At 39.9% G+C, this 22736-nt stretch overlaps 1 protein-coding gene and 1 long non-coding RNA gene across 4 annotated transcripts in view; both read left to right on the top strand.

Annotated features, from left to right (window-relative positions):
- Nucleotides 1-2842: 2842 nt before the first annotated feature.
- Nucleotides 2843-22736, top strand: part of MED13L (mediator complex subunit 13L) — a 252149-nt gene continuing 232255 nt past the window's right edge. For 2 of the 3 annotated variants that reach the window (XM_036449257.2, XM_036449260.2), the window contains exon 1: nt 2843-3071. In XM_036449257.2, the coding sequence (XP_036305150.1) occupies nt 3000-3071 (72 nt within the window). In that variant the 5' untranslated portion in view covers nt 2843-2999. Of the gene's footprint in view, nt 3072-3646; nt 3785-22736 lie in introns of all 3 variants that reach the window. The other variant, XM_045585405.1, reaches the window with a different exon arrangement.
- LOC123652832 lies at nt 3814-7393 on the top strand. The gene is made up of 3 exons (XR_006742333.1): nt 3814-4156; nt 4715-4793; nt 5415-7393. It is a non-coding gene; the product is annotated as an uncharacterized LOC123652832 (long non-coding RNA).

Raw genomic sequence — 22736 nt, forward strand, 5'->3', positions numbered from 1 at the left:
TAACCTCAACATGAGGGCTCCACCCTCTGTGGAGGCAACTGATGGGTCAGCAATTGGGATCTCTAATTTCACAGAGTAGGAAATGAGGCTCAGAGAATTAAGCAACAGTGTTCCCCGTCACTCCCATCCACGGTGGATACATTCCAAGACCCCCAGTGGAGACCTGAAATCACAGGTAGTATTGAACCCTATAGATACTATGTTTTTCCTAAACACACATTCTTAAGATAAAGTTTATTTCAGAAATCAGGCGCAGTAAGACATGAACAATAATAACTAATAATTTTGAGCAACTATAACAATATACTGTAATTCAAGTTACGTGAATGTGGTTTCTCTCTCTGATAATGGGACACTATGGATAGTGGGATGATTCCTGTCAGGGGCAGGACAGGATGGGGGACAAGAGATTTCATCATACTACTCCAGATGGGTGCAGTGTGCGATTTACAACGCATGCGTTGTTGCCGGTTTGGCTCAGTGGATAGATAAGAGCGCCGGCTTCAGGACCAAAGGGTACGGGGTTTGATTCCACGCACCTTGATTGCAGGGTCCTCCCCGGCCGGCCTGGGCCCTGGTAGGGATTCGTGCAGGAGGCAACCAATCCATGTGTTTCTCTCACAACAGTGTTTCTCTCTGTCTTCCCCTTTCTCTCCCACTCTCCCTAAAAAAAAAAAAAAAAAAAAAAACAATGGGGAAATATCCTTGGGTGAGGATGAACAGAAATAAACAAATAAATAAAAATACAACTTTTGAATTGTTTATTTTTGGAATTTTTCCATTTAATTAGTTTTGGATTGTGGTTGACCGCGGGTAACTGAAACCACAGAGAGTGAAGCTGCAGATAAGGAGGGGCTGCTGTATGGGTCAAGGGAATGTGACCAGAGTTGCCCAAGCCAACTGCAGGCACCTGCTCTTGGAACCTTCTGGGTTCAGGCTTGGGCTCTGGAGCTAGCCAGACCCGGTTTGAGCTTGGACATGTCACTGCACTTCTGAGACTCGAGGTATTCTAGTCTAAGACTCTAAGCACAGTAACAGTATCTTTTGTATGTGGTTGCTCTGAAGCTTATGTGAAATAATGTATGGATATTCGTTATCACAGACTCAGCGGGGTGTAACATAGTATCGGCCATGATGATAATACACGTGATAACACATGGCTCATGCGTTCTGCTTTAGCGGTTATCTGTGGTAGTCCCAAAGCTCAGCTAACAGGGGTAAGACTTTTGTTGCACTCCATCCCCCCCCCCCCCCCTTATTTTCTACTCTTCTCTCTTTGAGTCCAACCTGCCTGGAACAGCTGGCTCTTCCGCGTTGGGGGCTTGTTAATGAAGTTGTCCTGTCCTCTCCACCTCTGTAGGGAGCAGAAGCCCCGCGTGCTGGGAAAGCCTCTGCCCTGGACTCCCAGCCCTTATGCTCTCAGGAAATGTTTGTTATTGAATGAACAGAGCCAAGAAGGAGGGTCTGCTCCCTACACGGCCTTGGTGCGGTGCCTGGCAGTTAGAGCGCCTTCTGGCACGTAGCAGGAGCTCCGGACAGATGTATGCGGTGAATGAATGCATGCATGCATGCACACTCTGGAGTAAGGGCTTGCATTTCTGTATTCGGCGCCTGGTGCCTCGTACACAGTAAGCGCTCGCCAAACATCGCCCGGCCAGGCTGATAAAACCTATCAGTGCAAGAAGGGCTAGCAGGGCTCCACTGTGCAGGGGTTCGAATTCCGCCTGCTCCTCTTCCCGGCGTGCGACCTCCGCAAGTGGCTTCATCTCTTTGTGCTTCAGTTTTCTCCTCTGCAGACGCGGTCCACGTAGCGCGACCTCCACGAGACACTCCCCCCTCCCTCCCCCCGGGCCCTGGGACTGGCTGCCCGGCCCGCAGGGAGCCCCCGCCGCGCCAGCCCGCCTGCGTCGGTCGGGGGCTCGCGCGGGGGGACCCGAACCTTTCGCTGCAGTCGCCGCCAGCTCTCCCGGGGCTCGCGGCCGCGTCCCCGAAAGATCGGTGCCCTCCGAGGGGGCGGGGCCCCCGCCGCAGCCGCGCAGGGCAGCCCGCGGCGGCCTCGGGTCGGTCGGCGCCGCCCGCACTCCTTTCTCTCTCTCCCACTCCGCCTCCCTCCCTCCCGCTCCCGGCCCGAGAGTCTGGCCGCGAGCGGCTCAGCAGCGCCGCCCGCGAGCCGCCGCCGCGCCGCCGCCGCGCCGGCCCCACCCCCGCCCGCCCGCCCGCCGCCCCCCCGCGCGGCCGGCGCCCGTCACGTGACGCGCCGCCAGCCAATGGCGGGCCGAGCCGCGGTCGGCGGCCGCCATTGCTGTCAGAGCGAGCGAGCCCGGGGAGGGAGGAGAAGCGAGGCTGACTGGGGAGGAGGGGGGGGTGGGGGAGGAAGAGGAAGGAGGGGACGTCGCTCGGCTGCCGGGGTCGCCCGCTGGCTTCGTCCGCACCCCCCCCTTCGCGAGTTCGCGCTCCGCAGCGGCGGCGGCGGCGGCTCCGAGGCGGCGGCGGCGGCGGCTTCGGGGCTCGCCTCCCCTCACGCGCCGGCGGGGGCCGAGGGGGAGTCGGTGGCTGGAGATAAACAAGGCGGCGGCGGCGGCGGCGGCTGAGGAACAGGGAAGGCGGAGGCGGCGGCCGGCCCGCAGCGCCAGCCCGAGAGCCAGCGGCGGCCCTGAGAGGCGGGGAGGGCGCCGGGCCGCGCGGACAGCGCCCCCCGCCGCCGCCGGAGTCGCGGGAGCCGCCGCCGCCGCCGCCGCCGCCGCCCGAGCAGGAAGGAGCCGCGCGGCCGCCGCGGACCCCCCCGCCGCCCCGCCGGCCCGGGCCCGCCGCCCCCGGCGCGGCGTCGCCGCCGCGGCGCCTCCCGCCGGCCCGCCCGCCGGCCCTCGCGCCCTTCCCCGGCGGCGGCGGCGGCCCGGCCGCCCCGCGCTCCCCGGCGAGGCGCCGCCGCCCGGCCCGGCCTCGCCTCGGACGCCTCGCTCCGACATGCCCCGCTCTGGCGGCCGGGCTCGCGGAGGATCATGACTGCGGCAGCGAACTGGGTGGCGAACGGGGCGAGCCTGGAGGATTGTCACTCCAACCTCTTCTCGCTGGTGAGTAGCGGGGCCGCGGGGCGGGGGGGTGGGGGGCGCGCCGGGGGGAGGGGGGGTCCCCGACCTCCGCCGCCGACCAACTTTCTCCTCCCGCCGCCGGGACGTCGCCCGCCCCTCCCTCGCCTGCCTCTCCCCGCCGTTCGCCTCTCCTCTCGCTGATGATTCTCCCCCTTTTGGATCGTCTCGCCCTCGCCTTGGACGCCGTCCAGTGTTTATTTGGCTCTTTAAAAATCGTTTGTGAGCGCGGCGGCGCTCGCTCGCTCGCTCGGCTTGGAATCTGCGTGTGGAAGTCTCGACGCCGCCGGTGCTGGGTCGCACTCCGATCGCCCACCCTCCGCTGCGATCACACGCAACCCCCCCCCCCCCCCCTTCCCGTCCCCTCCCCGCGCCCCCGTCTCGTCCCCCGAAACGCGAAAAGCTGTGCCCTGCGCTGCTGCCCGCATCTGCGATCAGCAGCCTTCTCTTCCTCCTCCCCCTCCTCCGAACCCCGGTCGGATCGGCTGCCTTGGCCGCCCGCCTTTTGCATTTTTAAACAAATTCCATAATGACACCTGCGATTCCGCGCCCGAAAACAGTTGATTGAACGCGATTGTGTCGGTAAAAGGACTCTTGCACCGGGAGCTCCCTGGATTGTAAACATCGGCAGCCGCCGGCCTCGCAGGGCGCTTACTACGCCGGAGAGCCGTAAAGCCATTACCCCGAGCCGACGGAAGGTGGAGAAACCTTTTTAAAATTTTTTTCCTTTTTCTTCTTTCTCTCCTCCTGTGCCTTTTAAAAACTGTTTTCTCTACCCTAACAAGGAATCCACACACATACACACACAAAAAGCAACAAGCTGGGCGGTTTGATAACATCGCTTTTATCTGCCTTCGCCCCGCTCGCGCTCCCTCTCTCTCCCTGATAATTGACAACTTTTCCTTGGGATTTGAATCGCCGGCCTTAATCTTGAAGCAGTTAGGGTGTCAATTGTTCTCCTCGGAAGCCTTGGCACCCGACGGCACGACGGCGGCATCTAGGTTCACGGAAATTAAAAATGTATGGGGCTCCAGCAACTCTTCCCTGGCGGTGGCAAGTGACATTTGGTGGTAAATGCCATCTTTGCTTTTTTATTGGGTCGTATTACCTAAGCTCTGAAAACATTCGCGTTGTTAAACCTGGCGTTTGGGCTAATAATTGCAGTGCGTGGTCTTTAACCATGTGCTTTGTGCCCGAGTTACTGTATGTATAGTTATGTGCCCGAGACACTACGGATTTGTTTAAATATTGAGCAAGGATTTGTAAACAGATGTAAGGCAATTACGTCTCAAGCGTAGAATATAATTGGAAAATTGGCCGAAACGGTTTGTTTAATTTAGCCTTAAAAAAACAACTTATTTTAAGTTGTGTACCCTTGTTGGGGGGGACTGCCTTTTGGACAGCATGCATTTTGGGAATTGTTTTGTGTAACCCCTGCCGTAGATAAAACATTGTTTCTTTTTAATCGTTGTTTGCACTGGGTAAATAATTTAGTGTTCAAATTGTAATTAGCTACATTTAATTATGGGTAGCATAGAGGCTTTTTTTTTTCTTTTAAGACTAGGGGAGAAATACAAACAATTGCCAACTTTTCAAATGTGTTTTATTAAATATGTTTAATTATGTAGATAAAAAATCAAAACATGCGATTTTTATCTACAAAGACTGAGTGACACAGTATCCTTGCTTTTATAATAATGAGATCAGGTCAGTTTCCCTCTCAACATTTTTATTAAGACATTTAATCTTAAAATTCAGTTATAAGTTGTGATTTTTTTCTCAGTGCTGTGATGGTTTCCCTTAATCTTCTGATATATGAGAATAAAACGCATTTTGTTTCCTCTTTTCTCTCTTTCAGTCTGTCATTTAGTATCAGTCAGGTTCTGGGACTTTCATAGATTAGCAAATGTATTGATTAAGTGGTATTTAAAATGGTTTTTGTTTGGCGTCTGGTGACCACGTTGACACTTTAACAGGTAATTAAAATAACCAAGTAGACCAATATTAGTGAAGAGAGATCCTCCAAATTACCATATATCATGCTGACTGGTAGAGGCTGGTGTATATGTGATTGATTTATATACAGTAGGTTTTGTAGATGAATGCAAGTATATTACATGTGTAGCAATTCTTTAGGACGTGTCATTTTTTTTCTTTTTTTTTTTTTTTAAACCTAAAGTGAGGATTATAATGTTATGAGACGTGGTGTTGAGATTCTTTTGGAGAAACAGTTTTGTGGGAGAAGGATTCTTTGCTTTAAGAGCTTTGGGTATTCCTCTCCTGAACCTCTTTAAACCAGGAATTGATTTTTTTTTTTTTTTTAAACAGAATTACTCTTTAGGTAGCAACTTGGAAATGCAGAACTGCAGGGCTGCATGGGGTGAATTTTTTGAAAAGACTAAAATATCTACATTTTCTTGTATGTGGAATGAATAAGATGCTAATTAAAAAAATACTAGTCTTTTAGAAAGCTGCTGATAAATATAAAATTTTCTCTTTCTAAATTGAGAATTTTTCTTGAAAATTACATACAGCAGCAACCTGGAATATAAAAAATATGTTGCCTAAAGTACATTGTATAGAATAGTTAATTCTAAAAGGATAAAATCATCACCTGGTCAAAATAAAGCATGCATTGTAAGAACTCTATGTACTTATTAATAGCATATATTTTTCTTTATGGCCTGCAGCTTTTTGAACAAAGTATTGGTTATAGAGAATTTAACTAGACATTCATATTAATGCGAATTGAAGTATAAACTAGAGATTAAAGGTCTGTACCATACTAATCACCCAACCACTTTCTATTACCTTTAGTTCATTATGGTTTAGCAAACAATGATTTTGCAATCAGATGCCTTAAGATTTTTGTTAGTTCTTTACTTATTTTGCTTTCGGATTTTTCTACATCAGTTTCTGTGGTGTCAGATTTCCTAAATTCTCTGTCAACCCCTGCCCCCTTTTCCTAATGTGAAAAAGCCATTGTGTATACATGATATGGGTCATTGTGTGTGTTTCTTATTCTTACTGTTGTGAGGTTTGTAGCTACTGCATTAAATACATGCATGGCTGTGCCTTTGTGACTCCAAACTGTTTTCCCATGCTGTCCATCACATTTCTGGGAGACTTGTTATATAGTCACTCAGTTATAATTCAGCTCAGTGTGTTAAATCTGTCTTTTTGGAAAGTGTTGCAACAGTGCATCCTATGATATGTCAAGCCGCCCTTGTGGGAAGACACATAATTTCCAGATATAAGTATATCTTTAGTTTCGTTTCTTTAGTTATGTTTCTCTATTGAGATGATATGGAGAAAAGCAATTTTGTGTCCTTTAACTAGATTTAAGTATATGCTCTTTAACATGAGGCAGTCTAATTCTTAGGTATGTATAGTCTACATTCATGTTATTTTATTTGCTTAGAATCTCCCTGACTATGGGGTAATTGGGTAATATCAAATTCTTCCTCCTTGAATTGCAATGCACATAAACACATTAGTAATTAATTCCTATCAAGGACCATTAATTCTATGTTTTAAGTTGTTGGTAACCTGGTTACTGTTTTCCTTAAGAGATTTATGTTTTTGCAGAAAGAAAATAGTTGTAAACTTTGAGATCTATTCTTTTGAGTTAGAACCAAATGGGGAGTGCTGTCAATTGAAAATGAGGAAAAGGGAATGATTTCTCTAATCTTCTCAAGTGCTAAAATATATACACAGGGTATTTTTTTCATCCCAATTTCCAATTTTAGTATTTACGTTTAAAACATCTTTTCTTGCCCCATGATGGTTCATTTTTTTTAATGAAAATGTTTATAACTTGCTAATGTGTGTTTTCTGTTTCGCCTTTTGTTGTTAGTAGCACATGGTGTTACAGTATTTATATATTTTTAATAGCAATAATTGTCACACAGTAATAATAGTTGCCATATAACCTCCAATTGCTAGTAAATATTTTTAAGTACATAATAGACAGCAATTTAAGGCATAGTGTAGCAGTTTACTGGACCATTTTAAAGAGCCATTTGTACGTGTGATGGGTTCATAATTTTAAAGAGAAAATAATGTACCGAAGATTTCTGTGCTATACAGAATGTTGCTGTGTTACTGCTTGAAGTGCTCATTGAGAGGAAGTTAGGTGGGATCTGTTCTTTGGGAGAATAAAGGTGGCGACCTTGGAAGAATAAAGGTGGCGACTGATGCTTTTAGGACAATGAGTGTTGATTTTTTGCCAGGTGCTTAGATAATTTAGCATTTTCTTGGGAATGTTTTGGTCATATTTTTCATGATTGTATTAGGTATTTATTAGGGAAAAAAGTCTCTTCAGACATTCCTTTGAGTAACATTAAGGTATAGTGTGGATTATATTAATTACTTATGGGAAAATTGATTAATCTTTTTTGTTCACTGGCTAATTTAGCCTCCTTAATTGTGAGTTAATTGTATTCATCAAACATTTTCAGAGATCTCTATTCTTGAGGTTAGGGAAAAGATACACTGTCACTAGTTATAGCCATTTGCAGAAGATAAGTACATTCTATAGTTCTATTTGTCAAGTTATTTAAAATTAAGATGAAACTCAATGTAAATAGTAATAAGATTATTGATTTGGATTTTTGTTTCTGGAACAGTCAATTCAACTATCTCTTCAAGTTTGATTCAAAGATAGACTGGATATTTTTTTTCAAAAGATTTGAGTTATTTTTGATAGAAGAAAATAACAATGTTTTTCTTCTGTAAACTAGTAGTAGAAAGTGTGCTTTTTTCATTCTGAAAGTGGGTGATACATCCTTTTTCACAGATGCTAGCCAGTGAGGGAGATTAGACAAAGTTTATGAGAAATAGTATTATAGTTGAATATTAGGTTTTATTATTACTGAACTGTGCATTGCAGCCATTTGTTAGAAGTGGAAAACAATGATTTCTGTAACATTGCTATTAGTGTCATTTATTTAAAATGCACTTTGTGCCAGTCTGCTTTCCAACCTATGTGTTGTGTAGTGTTAGCTACCAGAATTTCAATCCTGTCATTTTATGAACTTTGAGAAATTACATTTAATGCATTGCAAAGTGCGGTAACTGGGTAGTCTCAATGTGCTGTGGAGAAGAGTTTAAAAAAGAATTCACACACATGCACACTTGCTTCATAGGACTTGCTTAGAGTTTTGGAATTAAACAATCGATATTTGTAATGTGTTCTTGGAATTTAGGGCTTTTTTTTTTTTTTTTTTCCTTCTTCTATCATTTAACTTCTTTCTAATCCTGTTCAGATATTTCCTTTTATAGTATGTCCTTTCATTGTTTATTCAAAAGATTTGAAGGTGTCAGCTTTGTTCTGTTGAGGGAATTCACTTCATAACCTAGGGGAGATGATTTTCCATTAATCTTGGTAAATATTAACATAAATGAGGAATTGTAAATTCAACTCATTTGCATGAATGAAATATGTATGTTTGCCCAACTTTTGTTTAGTATAAAGTCACTATGTACATCAGCATAGTTTTCTATATTTGCATTAGTTGATATAAACATAGCTTTAACATCTGTAAAAATGTTGTGATTCGTGTTTATTTCAGAGATAGTTCTCCACTATATTATTTTGTTATTTGATTTTTAAAATCATCTGTAGTATGGAATAGATTCTATCCTCATAAATTGGCTATAGTAGTCTTCTCTTATAGGAACACCGGGTTTATTCACATTTTTATTAGTATTTTTTAGTTATTTTTGTTGGAGTAATTTTTTTTCTTTAAGCTAATTATATAACTTTTAGAGTACATTTAGGTTTCAGTCTGAAAAAAGGAGAAAGATGACTTTTTTCCTTTTCATTCTGGATGAGATTTAGGAGAATCAGTTGTGTCCAAAGGAAAATGTTTTGCCATTGGCATTTCCACACTCTGGTTTATTATGTGTATTCATGAATGTTTATTTTCTCATTCTAGGTGAATTGTGTTAGAACATTATTAAAACTGTATTTCTACTACTGTGAAACAGCACAGAGCCCTGGTTGACAGCTCTCTACATTTTGTACTTTTTCTAGTACTAAGAATTCCATTACTGTTAATGGAACCTCCTGAGATGATTATATTGAAATTTCATTTGTGTCTTTATTTTGCATAGTTTAACTTTGCAATGTCAACTTAAAAATGAAAAAGGGAAGATAAGGAAAATTAGGTATATTTGTAGGTAAATAGCTTTTTCTCAGTCTTTTCTAGACCTTTTTACTATAATAAGTCTAAGTCTTAACTTGTATTATTGCATTAATTGGTTACATTTAATACTTTTTTTTTTTTTTTGACACTTTTCCATTGATTTTCACATCCACTGATTGCCTCCTGCACACTCCTAGACCAGGGCCAGGCCTGGGAGGAGCCTGTAACTGAGGTACATGCTCTTGACCAGTACATGTTCTATCCACTGAGCGAAACTGGCCAGGGCCAAAAATTAAATTTGAGTTAATGATTTGTTTAAAAGTAATTAATTGTGAACAGGAATTTTATAATATTGAGTGAAGATTTCAAAGACCGTATCTAAAAGGGTGTGACTTTTTTTTAAAACCCAAAGAACATTGATAAATTCCCGAGGAAGTAATTTTTATATAAGACACATGGTTTTCTCACATAGTTTCACATTATTTCATTTCATTAAATAGCATAGATGATTAAATCCATCTGGGCTTAATTTGAGAACTAATAAGTAAGGTATTCAAAAGAGTATAATTGGTGTGTAAAAACATTTTGTGTTGGCAATTCTCATGATTGAATTTTAATGTCCTAGAGAGAGAGAGAGAGATAAGGGAAACATACATTATCTAACGGAGGGACCACCTCATAGTTTTTGTTTTTTTAACCTATATGCCTGGCACAATCCTGCTCATCTTTTAAGTAGGTCAAATATCACCTCCTCCGTGAAGCTTTCCCTGACTCCCACAGGTAGAACTAGTCACTCTTGCTCCTGATGTGTGTGTATCTCCTTCTCTATGCCTCTGATAAGTAGATGAGCTTCTGTAGGGCAGTGACCCTGTCCAAATCATCTTTGCATTCTCTTCATAATTAGGTGCTCATTAATTGTTCCTTAAATTAATTATTTGCTGGACAACTATTTTTGTTTTCTTCATCTTACTCCCTAAAGGAATTTTCATTGCCCATTTAGGTCCTGATCATAATTGTTTTTCTTTGAACTTATTTAGAAGTTTAGGCCGGGTTCTGAATTTAGATTATCTAGGATTTATGTATTGTGGCTTGGTAATATTTTAGGTGAGCTCTAGAAAATCTTTATTAAAGAGAATCCAGCTGATCAAGAGACGAGGTATGCTTATCAGACCTCAAAGGAATAGGAATTCAGTTAGTATTTAGATTTTCTATTTGTTAGGCAATCTATAGATATTGGAGCCTGTTGGAAATTTTGTTTGGGTTTTGATTCAGAATTCCCTCATTTCCATTTTTTTAAAGCTGAATAAGGAGGAGAGCTTTTGCTCAACCTTCAGTTATAAGATTATTTTCCATGAGCCCAGTAATACGGGCAGTGAACTGGTAATAAGGAAAATTGAATGGCATTCAGTTAATTTACGAGTGACTATTCAGATCAGGTTGGTCGCATAATGTTTTTATTTTTATTTTTTGCCTCAGTTTCTGCTTCTGTAAACTTGACAGAAATATGGAAGGCAGAAAGTGTGAAAAATCACTTTATGAGTACCTTTTAAAGAAAGCACTTTGTAAGACTTGATAATGTTCTTTAATAGGAAGAAACTTCTATGTAGTAAATTACATCTAAAGCTTAGAGTAGCCTTGGGCAGTTTACCAGGAAGTTGGAGTGGCAAAATTACTTGTGTTAAATATAGTAGTTAAGTTGTATTTATTCGTTTTTTGGGGTAAGCAGAAGATTAAATTGTTCTTGTGTCTGTCCTCATAAATAAGCAGTGATTGAGAAGAAAAACTTGAAGTTCATCTTAAGATGTTACAACTTTTCATTTGTGTGTGATTCATACTTGCCTGGTGTCTTTAATATGCTGAGTGATTTTGCCCTACCAATTCTGAACTATGACTGGCTGACATTGGAAACTGAACTGTGACTCTTATTTGGTAGTTTAAGCTATTAATTCCTTGGCAGCTCTTAGAGTGCTCTTTGAACTTTAAATAGCTGTTTTATTAACATTTTGAGATTTGTCACAGTGAATGTCAGAAATAGTACTTAATAAATATTTTTCTTCTTAAAGACTAAGTCACTTTTTAGTCTGATATACATGTAACAACCCTTACTATGTTGTTTTTTTTTATATGACAAAACAGCCACAAAAACAAAGCCAAACATTATAGATTATTTATAAAATGTAATATATATGTGTGTGTATTAAACCCTTACTACATTTTGAACAAAGTATGTATCCTTAACTACTGGCTAATTTCTATTTTTCATTAAATAATGTCACAACATCTAAAAACATTGTTTAGACCTTACTGAAGGAAGAAAAGGACCCCCTCCAAACAGCCCCACAAATCTGTAGTTTTTGTTAGTCCTGTTGAATAGGAATAGTGTCCTCAGTTTTTATCTAGAGATGTAGAATTTTACATGGAGGTGGTCTTTAGCATTATAAACTATTAGGGCAAGTTAGTTTGTAAGTTGGTTTTCACATAAAAACCTACTCTTCTATTGCTACAAATGATGCTTAGCCTATTTACAGCGTATGGTACTTAAATACTTGTGTTAGAGAATTCAGATGCTATTTATAGCAGCATATTTATTTTTCATGTTTAGAATGTTAGGGGAGTACCTTCCCTCTGACTGCAGCGCTGACAGTCACAGCAGGCACTCCTAAAACCTTTTTTGGCTCCAGGCATTGGGAGTGAGGGCTGCCCAGGCTCAGCCCTCTGCTAGGCCTGGGAGAGGATTGCTGTTTGAAGGAGAGGCTTGAAGTGTTGAGAGGCAAGGATGGCCCCCTGTGTGAGTGCAGCAGTTTTGGATAAGGATTGAGGCAGGTTTTACCTTTCCTGCAGGAATCTATCTCTTCCTCTTTGCTGATTGATATTTTATTAAAATGTTGAGAATAGTGGCAGGTCCTATGATGTCATCAGGGAAAGATTTTGTATTTCTTTGCCCTTTAATTCTTTTCTCATTTTTTCTTCACTTACACTAAAGACAAGCTTTCTACCTCCAATTTTGTGTGGTAAATGAGGACTTCCGAGCACCAGTGAAATAAAAAAGAAAATGTGGTGGGGCTTGAGATTGAATGGGGTAATGAATAAACTATTATTTAGAAATGTTAATTTTTTTATGTTATGTTTGAGAAATGTAGGCTATATAATTCATTTTTGAATAATGTACAAACATCAGAAATGGTTAAAATGGGCTTAGGCTTACAAAGGGGCTAAGGGTCTCATGTGGAAAAAAGACGTATTTAACTTCTAAGATGCTATGTTGTAAGTGTAGAGGGAGAAAAAGCAACATGGACAGATAGTATAGTACCTCGTAGCCAGAAAAACTCAGAAGGGGAGCTTTCAATTGGGTCTTGAAGGAATGGATGGATGTGACTTGCCAGAGAGGACTGGAAAGGGCATTTTTTGGAAGCTCATTTGACAACTCTGAGTCTGTCCTTGAGAACGTGTGCTGAAGTGGTATGTAGGAGAGCACTTCTGATTTATGGTCTTAGTTTTCTTTTAAAGAATAGTACACAAACTTACTGAAATCTAGTTTTTGTTAGGTGGAAAATTTTAAGCAGGGACAGGCCAATTTAGAGTGAGAAATGATGTTAAAATCATCAGTTTTCTAAAATAATTCAGTTCTGAACTAAAAAAACCAAACCAGCTATATTATCCAAAATGCTAATGACTAAAGTGACAAATATTCCAGAAACTGGACAGACGTGAATCTTAAATGAGCAGATGGGACATGAAACTCAAAGTGGGAGATAATCCAAGATGATATAGAAACTATTATGAGAAATGAGTTGAGGAAAAAGAAGTGTGTTAAATGCTATTACATTTAATAATGTGTTTAAAAAGCCTTTCTAGGATTACTCTCTTACATAGACAAATTAGAATTGTTGAACTGTGTAACCCATCATTTAAAAAAAATTGTGCATTTAAAACAAACTAAATTTTGATCCAGGATTATTTCTCATGAAGTCTAGGCATTTAAGTCATGATTGTATATGTTATATGTGCTTTAAGTAGGCAATATAATTTTGCTTTCTCTGCCAAATAAAGAGAATAATCGTGATTTTCAAAGTCAGTTGTGATGGACATTGAATGGGAGAAGCAACGAGTGAAATATGAGGAAGTTTGCTATTTGGACAGCTTGGTACTTAGTTGAAGTCATTACATTTGACTGTTGAGGGTAAAATCTAGATCATAGTGGATTGTGGAATGAATGAATGGTACTTTTCAGTTGAAGAATGTTGACTGTGAAGCAAGCAGAGACATGGGAGTCGGGGGAGTGGAGGGTTAAAGATGGAAAAGTAGATTCAAGGAAAATTTGTAACAGACCAGAGCCTCATTTGTGTTTGTGACTTATGAATATCAATGGTGGAGAGACAGAAAAATGGAAGCTATAAGAAAAGTTGTTGCTTAAACAGGTATGGCTGGAGATGGTATCAAGCACCCAGGTGATGGGGTTAGGAGTGAAAAAGAGTAAGAAAACCTTACTATTTAATAAAAGAGTAATATGCAAATTAGCACTCCAATACACCCACCAGCTAAACCCACCAGCCAATCAGGAGCGAATATGCAAATAAACCCAACCAAGATGGCTACAGCCACAGAGAATAGGAGGGAGGCTTGGGTTTCCCAGGGAATGGAGGAAGCCAAGCTTTCCGCCTGCCCTTGCCAGCCTAGGCTACAAAGTTTAAATGATAGAAGATACATAAATCCAAGCAGAAATGGCTGCTACAAAGGAGCAAGCAGAAGGCTTGGCTCCGCTCCAGGCTACAAAGTTTCAGTTGTAGAAGATAAATAAACTTTAGATACCAGGGCCTCTGCCTGAGTTGTCAGGGGGTGTGGCCAGCCTGCAAACCACCACAGGTTCCTTGACCAGGCTGCCCCACACCCCAAGGGAACCCCCACCCTGATCCGGGACATCCTTCAGGGCAAACCAGCCTGTCTCTCTCCCCCCCCCCCCCCCCCAATGCACCAGGCCACACATCCCTGGAGGGGTCCCAGATTGGAGAGGGTGCAGGTGGGCTGAGGATCCCCCTCTCCCGTGCATGAATTTTGTGCACCGGGCTTCTAGTTTAGAAATAAAAGATGAGAGGATGTAAGAAATGAATAAGTACAAAGGAGGTGGGAACAATCTCAGTTGTAGCCTGAGTTCTTTTTAAATGCAAAGATTATAGATACTGAGTTTGAGCCAGAATAAACATTTAAAAATATTTTTTAGTTAAAAATTTCACATTTTACTTGATGTGCTATTGCACTCAAACATCTTTATTTTCTTTTAATGGTCATTTTAAGTAGGTCACATGTTATACTGATACACTTTTCAGTTATAAAACTAATTTTGAGCTGGCTATATCAAAAAATGACACAAAACTTCCCAAATGAGAAATATTTTTCAAAGTAAACCCCTTGAAATGAAGCAAATACCAAATCCATTGTTCATAATATTTTTTGGTCCTTTTCCTTTGGAATTGCTTTTAGTCACCACCCCAGAAATCTCATTTTAAAAGATGCTTCCTTGGTCAGTGTCATGTCATGTCTGTCTTTGTAAATATATTATCTTAGTTCCCTTCCCCCCCCCCCCCCCCCCCCTAAATTGTTGCCTAAGTCAGCAATTTAGTATCTTCTGATGGGGGTCTTACATACGATGAGCAAAAAACCCTGAGAACAACTCTACTTTTGGATATATTAGCATACATACATTGTGGATGTGTTCCAAGAATTCCTGCCTTCCAGGTCCTTGGTGTAGTCAATTATACTTTAAGGTACTTTTTTTTTTTTTGGTACAATTTTATTGGAGGTGGATTTAGTGGTCCGTTAATTGGTAAGACTAGAGATTGGAACAAATTAAATGGGAGTGGAATTTTTGCTTTCTGGAGATTGAGGGAAATTATAAGGGGGCAGTGAAATTATAAGTCTAGCAAACTTAAGATATCCTGATGCCCATTTTTGGTGAGACTGAAGTAATGATTAAGAAAAAACTTGGGGCCCAGCCAGAATGGCTCAGTGGTTGAGCTTCCACCTATGAACCATGAGGTCCTGGTTCACTTCCTGGTCAGGGCACATGCCTGGATTGCAGGCTTGATGCCCATTTTGGGCATGCAGGAGGTATCCCATTGATGTTTCTCTGTCATCACTGATGTTTCTGTCCGTCTCCCCCTCTCCCTTCCCTTCTGGGGGAGGGTGGGAAGGTAGAGAAGCATTGGGATAAATATTGAAAAAAAGTATCCTGTTGAGAACTTTTTAAGTTTTTACAGAAAATTTGGTCTGTGAGACCAAAGTTCTTACCTTTGCCTATTTAATGTTGCTTTTTATTCATTTAAGAAGCCCAGTAAGCCACCTGGAATCTATCCCATTCATGTTCTTTCAGCAGTTTTTCTCACAGCTGAAGATTAGGACAGTGGTTGGCAGACTCATTAGTCAACAAGCCAAATATCAACAGTACAACAATTGAAATTTCTTTGGAGAGCTAAAGTTTTTAAACTTAAACTTCTTGTAATGCCACTTTTTCAGAATAGACTCGCCCAGGCCATGGTATTTTGTGGAAGAGCCACGCTCAAGGGACCAAAGAGCCGCATGTGGCTCATGAGGCGCAGTTGCCGACCACGGGGTTAGGACAATAGCACTTATATTTAGGGATTGACTTTATTGTGGTCTGTCTTAATATTCAATGTTAGGGGAGATGCAGAGGATGTTTTACCTACAAAAAGCATGTCTAGGTATTAGTTGTTCAGATTACGAGTTGCAGTGACAAGTATTATTATCTATTTTTGAATTCAGGAATATAGTGGCATTTTCCTCAGTCACCTTTGTTTCTGTATTCTTCAGATTCAGATTACTTGGGTGATTTTATAATTTTTTCTTTTAAAAGTATATACTTCTCATTTTAAAAAAGGGAGTTGAAATACTATTAAAAGTTTGGTAATATAATTCTATACCTTAGATTAGGGGTGTCGAACTCAATCAGAGAAGGGGCCACAATCTAAAATCCAGCCTAAATCGAGGGCCGAATGGTTTACTGAACAGTCATAAACTGTCATTGTGATGGAAACGCAGCGGAGTGCAGTGATGACAGCGCGGTGCGGGCCACATTGCAAGGCCTGGCGGGACGGATTTGGCCCGCGGGCCTTGTGTTTGACACATGTGCCTTAGATGCTTTAGGAAAATTTACTTACATGATTATTCTAAACAAATAATAACAGACCCTTTTTAATTTTATAGATTTATATAACACTTGAGCAGTTTAACATTTAGAATTTATACCAGAGCATAAATCTACATGTTAGCTACTGAAGATCATAAATATTTGTCTTCTTAAGTACAAGTTCTTAACTGAAGTTTGTTATTAAAAACATTTATAAAAGTATATTGGTTTACATACAACGTGTAATCATCTGCATGGATTGACTCAATTGTTGTGAACCCAAGTAGACTAAATTAATTAGTTGTCTATAAATTAGTTGAAAGAGATATCTATGAAAGTGATGTTTTTGTTGCTGTTTGGTAATATCCTGGTGAAATTGAGATTTTAAACTCAGACAGATGGTGCTATTCTTGAGGCTGTCGGCAAGATCCTATAACACTTAATTAAACAGTGGAATGATTCTCATGAGGACTTATAATTTGATATATGTAAGCTAGTAAACTGGCTTCTTTAGTAACATTTACAAATTTGATTTGAAAAAGAAGTATTTACTTGTTCTTAGGAAATTTTCCTAATGATTCTATTAAGATGAATAGCTTGTTTTGGTAGTATATATGATAAACTCAAGGAATATTCTAGATGGGAAACCTCACCTACATAGGCCTTTATTTTCCAATGTAACTTTGATTTTGTTGCCAGACTTTCTCATATAATAGTGTGATGTACTTTTAAGAACTCAGAGAACTGACTACCATTTTCAGAAAACTGAAAAATTTGGTGATACATGTTAACTAACACTCATTTTAGAAAAAAACTGCTGATTTAGATTCCTTGTGATCTACCTTACATTTTAGTATTGGAATTGAAAATAGAAATATTTTAAACAGCCCAATCCAGTTTTAATACAATACACTATGTGAATAGAATTTGGTTTAGCTATTTTGTAAAAGCTTTAATTTGGTGATAATATTGTATGGTTAGGATCCATAAACTTGACAATTGCATAAGTAATTACATAAAAATATACTGATAAGTCATAATACAACATTTCTAGACATCCTGGGAAATTATTCTCTTTTAAAAAAATTTACTTACCTTTTATTTAGTGCCTAGTCTTTAGTAGTTTGGAGACAAGACTGAAAGGTGATGTTTCATGCTAGATTGGACAACAAGGAGCTGGAAGTTTATTCTGTATGTACAGGGGGATGCCTGAAGGGTTTTAAGGAGGATAATGATGTGATCAGATTTATGATTAAGAGAGAAAACTCATATGGGCTCTGTGGAGTGTGAATTGTAATAGCGGAGAAACCAAAGGTGGAGAGAAGGCTCTTAGAGTAGTTTAGATGTGAGAAATTATGCAGAGCCAGTAAGAATGGAGAGAAAGAAATGGACTCGAGTAATATTTTGGAGGTTGAATTAACAGGACTTGGTGACCAATTATATATACTGAGTGGCCAGATTATTATGATCTCTGAATGCATAATAATCTGGCCATTCAGTGTGTGTGTGTATATATATATATATATATATATATATATATATATATATATCAAGCATGGGTGGAGTCTGGCCAGGGGAAGGGGACATGGGCAGTTGGCCAGCCTGCCTGCTGGTCGAACTCATGGTCGAAGGGACAATTTGCATATCAGCCTTTTATTATACAGGATATACACTGAGTGGCCAGATTATTATGCTTTCAGAGATCATAATAATCTGGCCACTCAGTGTATATTATAGGGGAGGAATCAAATGCCAAACATGTCCTTGGTTTTTATGGCATTTACATTCTTGTATAAGTAAAACAAGGAGAACAGTTGACAACATATATGAGTTATAGTTAGTAGAAGACTTACTATATTGATCACAGGTGTGTACATATATGAAATTATACACTGAGCTGGTTCTTTCTGTTAAGACCTATAAAACTCAGTTTTAAAATTAAACATATATGGGAGCTGGAGGCAGAAAGGCAGGGGGTAGTGAAAAAGTTAAACCAACAATTAGGGTTTGTAACTTGCCTATTTTAAGAAAATACTTGAGACAATGAGAATAACGTTTTTCTCAAGAGAAAGATTTGTAAGAGAATGGAGGAGTGGAGAAAAAAGATTGGGAAGAAAGATCGCAATACTGGAGGGGTGGATGCTGCTGGTGGTATGAGTGATGGGAATCAGAATATATTGGCAGGGGAAGAAGTAATGACATTTTGATTATTAGAAATGGGAGTGGAAAATTCAGATTTGGAGAAAGAAATCTGGGGGAGGTCTCCTAACAGCAGTTGGCTCTTTCAGCCTTGGTTACATAGAGCCTCAGTTTGTACCAGTGGTAAGCTCAGAAAGCAGATTACATTTTTCTCTACAAATCTGCTTTGGGATATTTTAATTTAGTTATTTTTAAAGTTTGGCTTATATTACTTTCATATTGGTGTTAATTTTGGTAGGAGGATGAAATAGACTTTTACCCCTGTTTCTCTTCTTACCTTTGTGGAAATTGCCAAATTTTAGGAATTGATGTAATGTTTACAATAGAAAGGACATTTGTAAAGACTACAAAATAGTGCATATCTTAGGTCTGGTTCTCATTCAGATTTTGAATTCCTTTATTTTTTTATTTTTTAAATATATTTTTATTGATTCAGTGAGGAAGGAAGAGGAAGAGAGAAATAGAAATTAATGATAAGAGAGAATCATTGATGGCTGCCTCCTGCACGCCCCAGAACCCGGACCTGTGCCCTGACTGGGAATCAAACTGTGATCTCCTGGTTCATAGGTTGACACTCAACCCCTGAGCCATGCCAGCTGGACTGATTTTGGATTCCTTTAAATTTTCATTCCTGTCCTATTCTCTGTTCCCCTGGCACTAGCTTTCCAATTGTACAATATTTTTATAGGTATTGAGTATAATTGTTATGTCATACTTTTCCTCAGTTATTAGGAAAGTTTTCCCTTCCTTCTTTCCTCCCTCTTTGCTCATGCCTCCATGCCCCTCTTCTGTTCTAGCACATTCCTGGGCTTCCTGTGCACTGGAGCCTTCCTTGTCCCTTTTGTAGTTTTTCTTGGCAGTGCCAGTTCTCAGTTCAGAGCTAAAATGTACATATGCACTTTAGAACCTTTGATATAGTGTCCTTGGTGTGTTGGGGATCCTCTCCAGTTATTTTGAGTGCACTTACTGGCACAGCCTGTTCCATCTATTGTAAATTGGCTGTAATTCATTCAGCCTTCCCATGTGGGTAGATTTTTCCCTTGGCTATACTGAAGGTAGAGTTGGCTTTCTTGCAGTTGTCATTTTTCTTTAATTTCTTTAATTTCTCTCCAAGTGAGCTAGTACTAATGAAATGCAAAATATTTCTAAGAAATAAAACTTCTAAGAAATTAAAACTATAAAAAAATTACCCATAATCTAGCAACACCATTTGATCAGAATTACAAATCTGCTATTCTTATTAATGTGCTTGTTTATTGTACATAGATGTAATCACAGTATAAACATAACACTAACATTTTCCATGTGATTACATTTTTCAAAATTATAACATTAAGAGAAAAGTCTTTTTATACATTTAAGAAAACATTACGTAATTATTTTCAAATTCAAACAATATTGAAGGATGAAGGATGAAGGTAGTTACCTAGGGGAGGTAGTTACCAGTAGTTTAATCTTTATCATTCTTTTTTTTTTTAATTGCTTTTGACTATATTTGCCTATGCACATCTGTAGTTTGAAATTGTTTTTATTAGATATGGAGTAGATAAAAATAGCACGTATAAATCATAAAATAGGAAGAATCACAATACAATGAACACCCATGTACCTTATACCCAGAGTAAGAAAAAGAATGTTATCCTATATAAAAAAAAGCCTAATATTCTAAGTGTTATTTTTTCCCAGCTGTTCAACCAAAGCATAATATGCTAATGATATGCTAAGGCCGCTCAACTGCTTGCTATAATGTACACTGAGCACTAGGGGTATACAATTGACTGGTTGATCAGTTGCTATGTTGTGCACTGACCACTAGGGAGGCAGACACTGACCAGTAGGTTAGCTTGCTGCTGGGGTCCTGCTGATCCGACTGAGTGAGATGGGCTGGGCATGCCCCGGAGCCCTCCTGTGGTCCCTCCCCGGCCAACCTCCTGTGTCTCTCCCTGGCCCCGATCATGCCTTGGCCTGGCCCGCGCCCTCTTGCAATCCAGGACCCTGGGGGCATGTCAAAGAGCTGGTTTCAGCCAGAGCCTGCAGGCTTAGGCTGAGGGACCCCACCGGTGCATGAGGTCATGCACTGGGTCTCTAGTCTTTTATGAAATCCTATGGTGTACTTCCCGTTCCATTTTCTTTCTTCTCCCTTCAGAGATAACTGTTATCTAGAATTGTATGTTTTTCATTGCATCCTAACAGTACTTTTAATAATGAATGTTTAGTGTATGTGTGCGTATATGCATATATATAATTTTTGAACTTTTCCTAAGTGGAATATATAATATTTTTTTGCAACTTGTTTTTTTGGTTAAGTATTAATATTTAAACATTGTGCAGTTGTAATTCACTCTTACACCATAGTTTACTTTTATTTTTAAAATATATTTTTATTGATTTCAGAGAGGAAGGAAGGAGAGAGAAACATTAATGATGAGAATCATTGATTGGCTGCCTCCTGCACATCCTGAAACCCAGACATGGGCCCTGACCAGGAGTTGAACTATGATTTCCTGGTTCATAGGTCGACACTCAACATGATGGTGAACATATATGTTAAAAAATTATAGAGGCGCATTCTCCAACTTTTCTGGAAATATGCTCTTCCTGTTTAAAGTTTTAAGATATTTTCAAGTCAGTGTACTTCGATATATCTTATTCATCATTATTATTACTGTTATTATTTAACAGTTGAATCCTGTTTAATGGGATGGGATGGATTATTATTTATTTAACTGTCACCTGTGAGAAACATTAAGATTGTTTTTTTCTGTAATAGTGGAGTTATATGTTAAAATTTGATAGTTATAGCCATAAATGCTTTAAAAGTTTTATCAGCTAACATTCCTATGGGCAACACATGAATTGGCATTTCTTCTTTACTTGGCTATAGTGAAATTTTATTTTAATTTTTTTCATCTGAGCAAAAAACCCTCAATTTTTAATTAGTACTTTCTTTATTTGTAATGAGGTTACGAATATCTTTTCATACTGTAAGTTTCCTTATTTTTCCCAAAAGTATTTAATCTCTAGTAAGTTTTCTGTTCCTATTTAAAACTTCCAGCTGCTCACTTATATAAATCTTTACTACAAGTCAGCCTTTTATATGTTCTGAATGCACAGTCTTACCTCAGAACTTTTGCTTTTTCTAGGGGTGCTTACTGAATGCCTGGAACTACTTCACTTATTGCCAGCTATGTGTGTTTTCTCATCAAAGTCCTGTTCCCATTTTTCAGATAAGAAAGCTAAAGAAATTTAAGTAACTTGTCCAAGTTCACATAGCCAGCAAGTAATGGAACTAAGTCACTGACTTCGGAGCCCGAACCTTAGCCAGTACATTGTACTATATGCTCTTCTTTCTTCTAACTTAAGGCTTCTGTGCAGCTCCCCCTAGCTGTTCCAAACATTGGTCTCTTCTTTCCTGAGCCTTTTAAAAATTAACTGTGTAGACCATATAATTTAGCGAAAGCATGAAGGTAGAAACCATTGGAGCATGTAGATGTGCCTGAGATTAATGGAGTGATAATACAGCTTACATTTTTTTTTTTAAGTTTCATCAGTGATTAATGGAGCAATAATGCAGCTTTTAAAACTTATTCCCACAGATAGGCAGATAGTTGTGTGTGTGCTTTCTCTTAGACTACTTCATTCCAAATTGAGGAATCATTTGGAAATGAAAAATCAGGGTAGTTAATTTTTTGATCAGTGACTGGGGCAAGATAAAAAAAAAAGCATAGTTTTATTTTTTAAAAATTCATAACCTCCACTAAGAAAGTCTTTTCATTTTAAAAAATAAAATGCCAGTTACCGAAATGCTTTTAAAAAATGATTTATTTAGTAACAATCATGTGCTTATTAAAAAGTAGACAAATAGCTTAAACAAGATAGAAACTTATATTTTATATGCGATCAGCTTGGAGGGAAGCAATTCATGACTAGTTTGGTTACTTCTCTGTTATCAAGGGACTTGCTCGTTCTTGTTACTCCGTCATCTTTAGTTTATCTCAAATAGCACATTGTCCAAGATGGCTGTTGAAAACCTAGTCATCTTGGTGGTAGTCTAGATAGGAAGGAGGAGGAAATGTAGGCAGGCCACACTTCTCTTTTTAAAGGAAACTTCCAGGAAATTCCTTAAAACATATGTGGCCGTGCTTAGCTTCAGGCAGGCTG

The sequence above is a fragment of the Pipistrellus kuhlii genome, unplaced genomic scaffold (genome assembly GCF_014108245.1).
Source record: "Pipistrellus kuhlii isolate mPipKuh1 unplaced genomic scaffold, mPipKuh1.p scaffold_m20_p_20, whole genome shotgun sequence".
NCBI classification, from domain to species: domain Eukaryota; kingdom Metazoa; phylum Chordata; class Mammalia; order Chiroptera; family Vespertilionidae; genus Pipistrellus; species Pipistrellus kuhlii.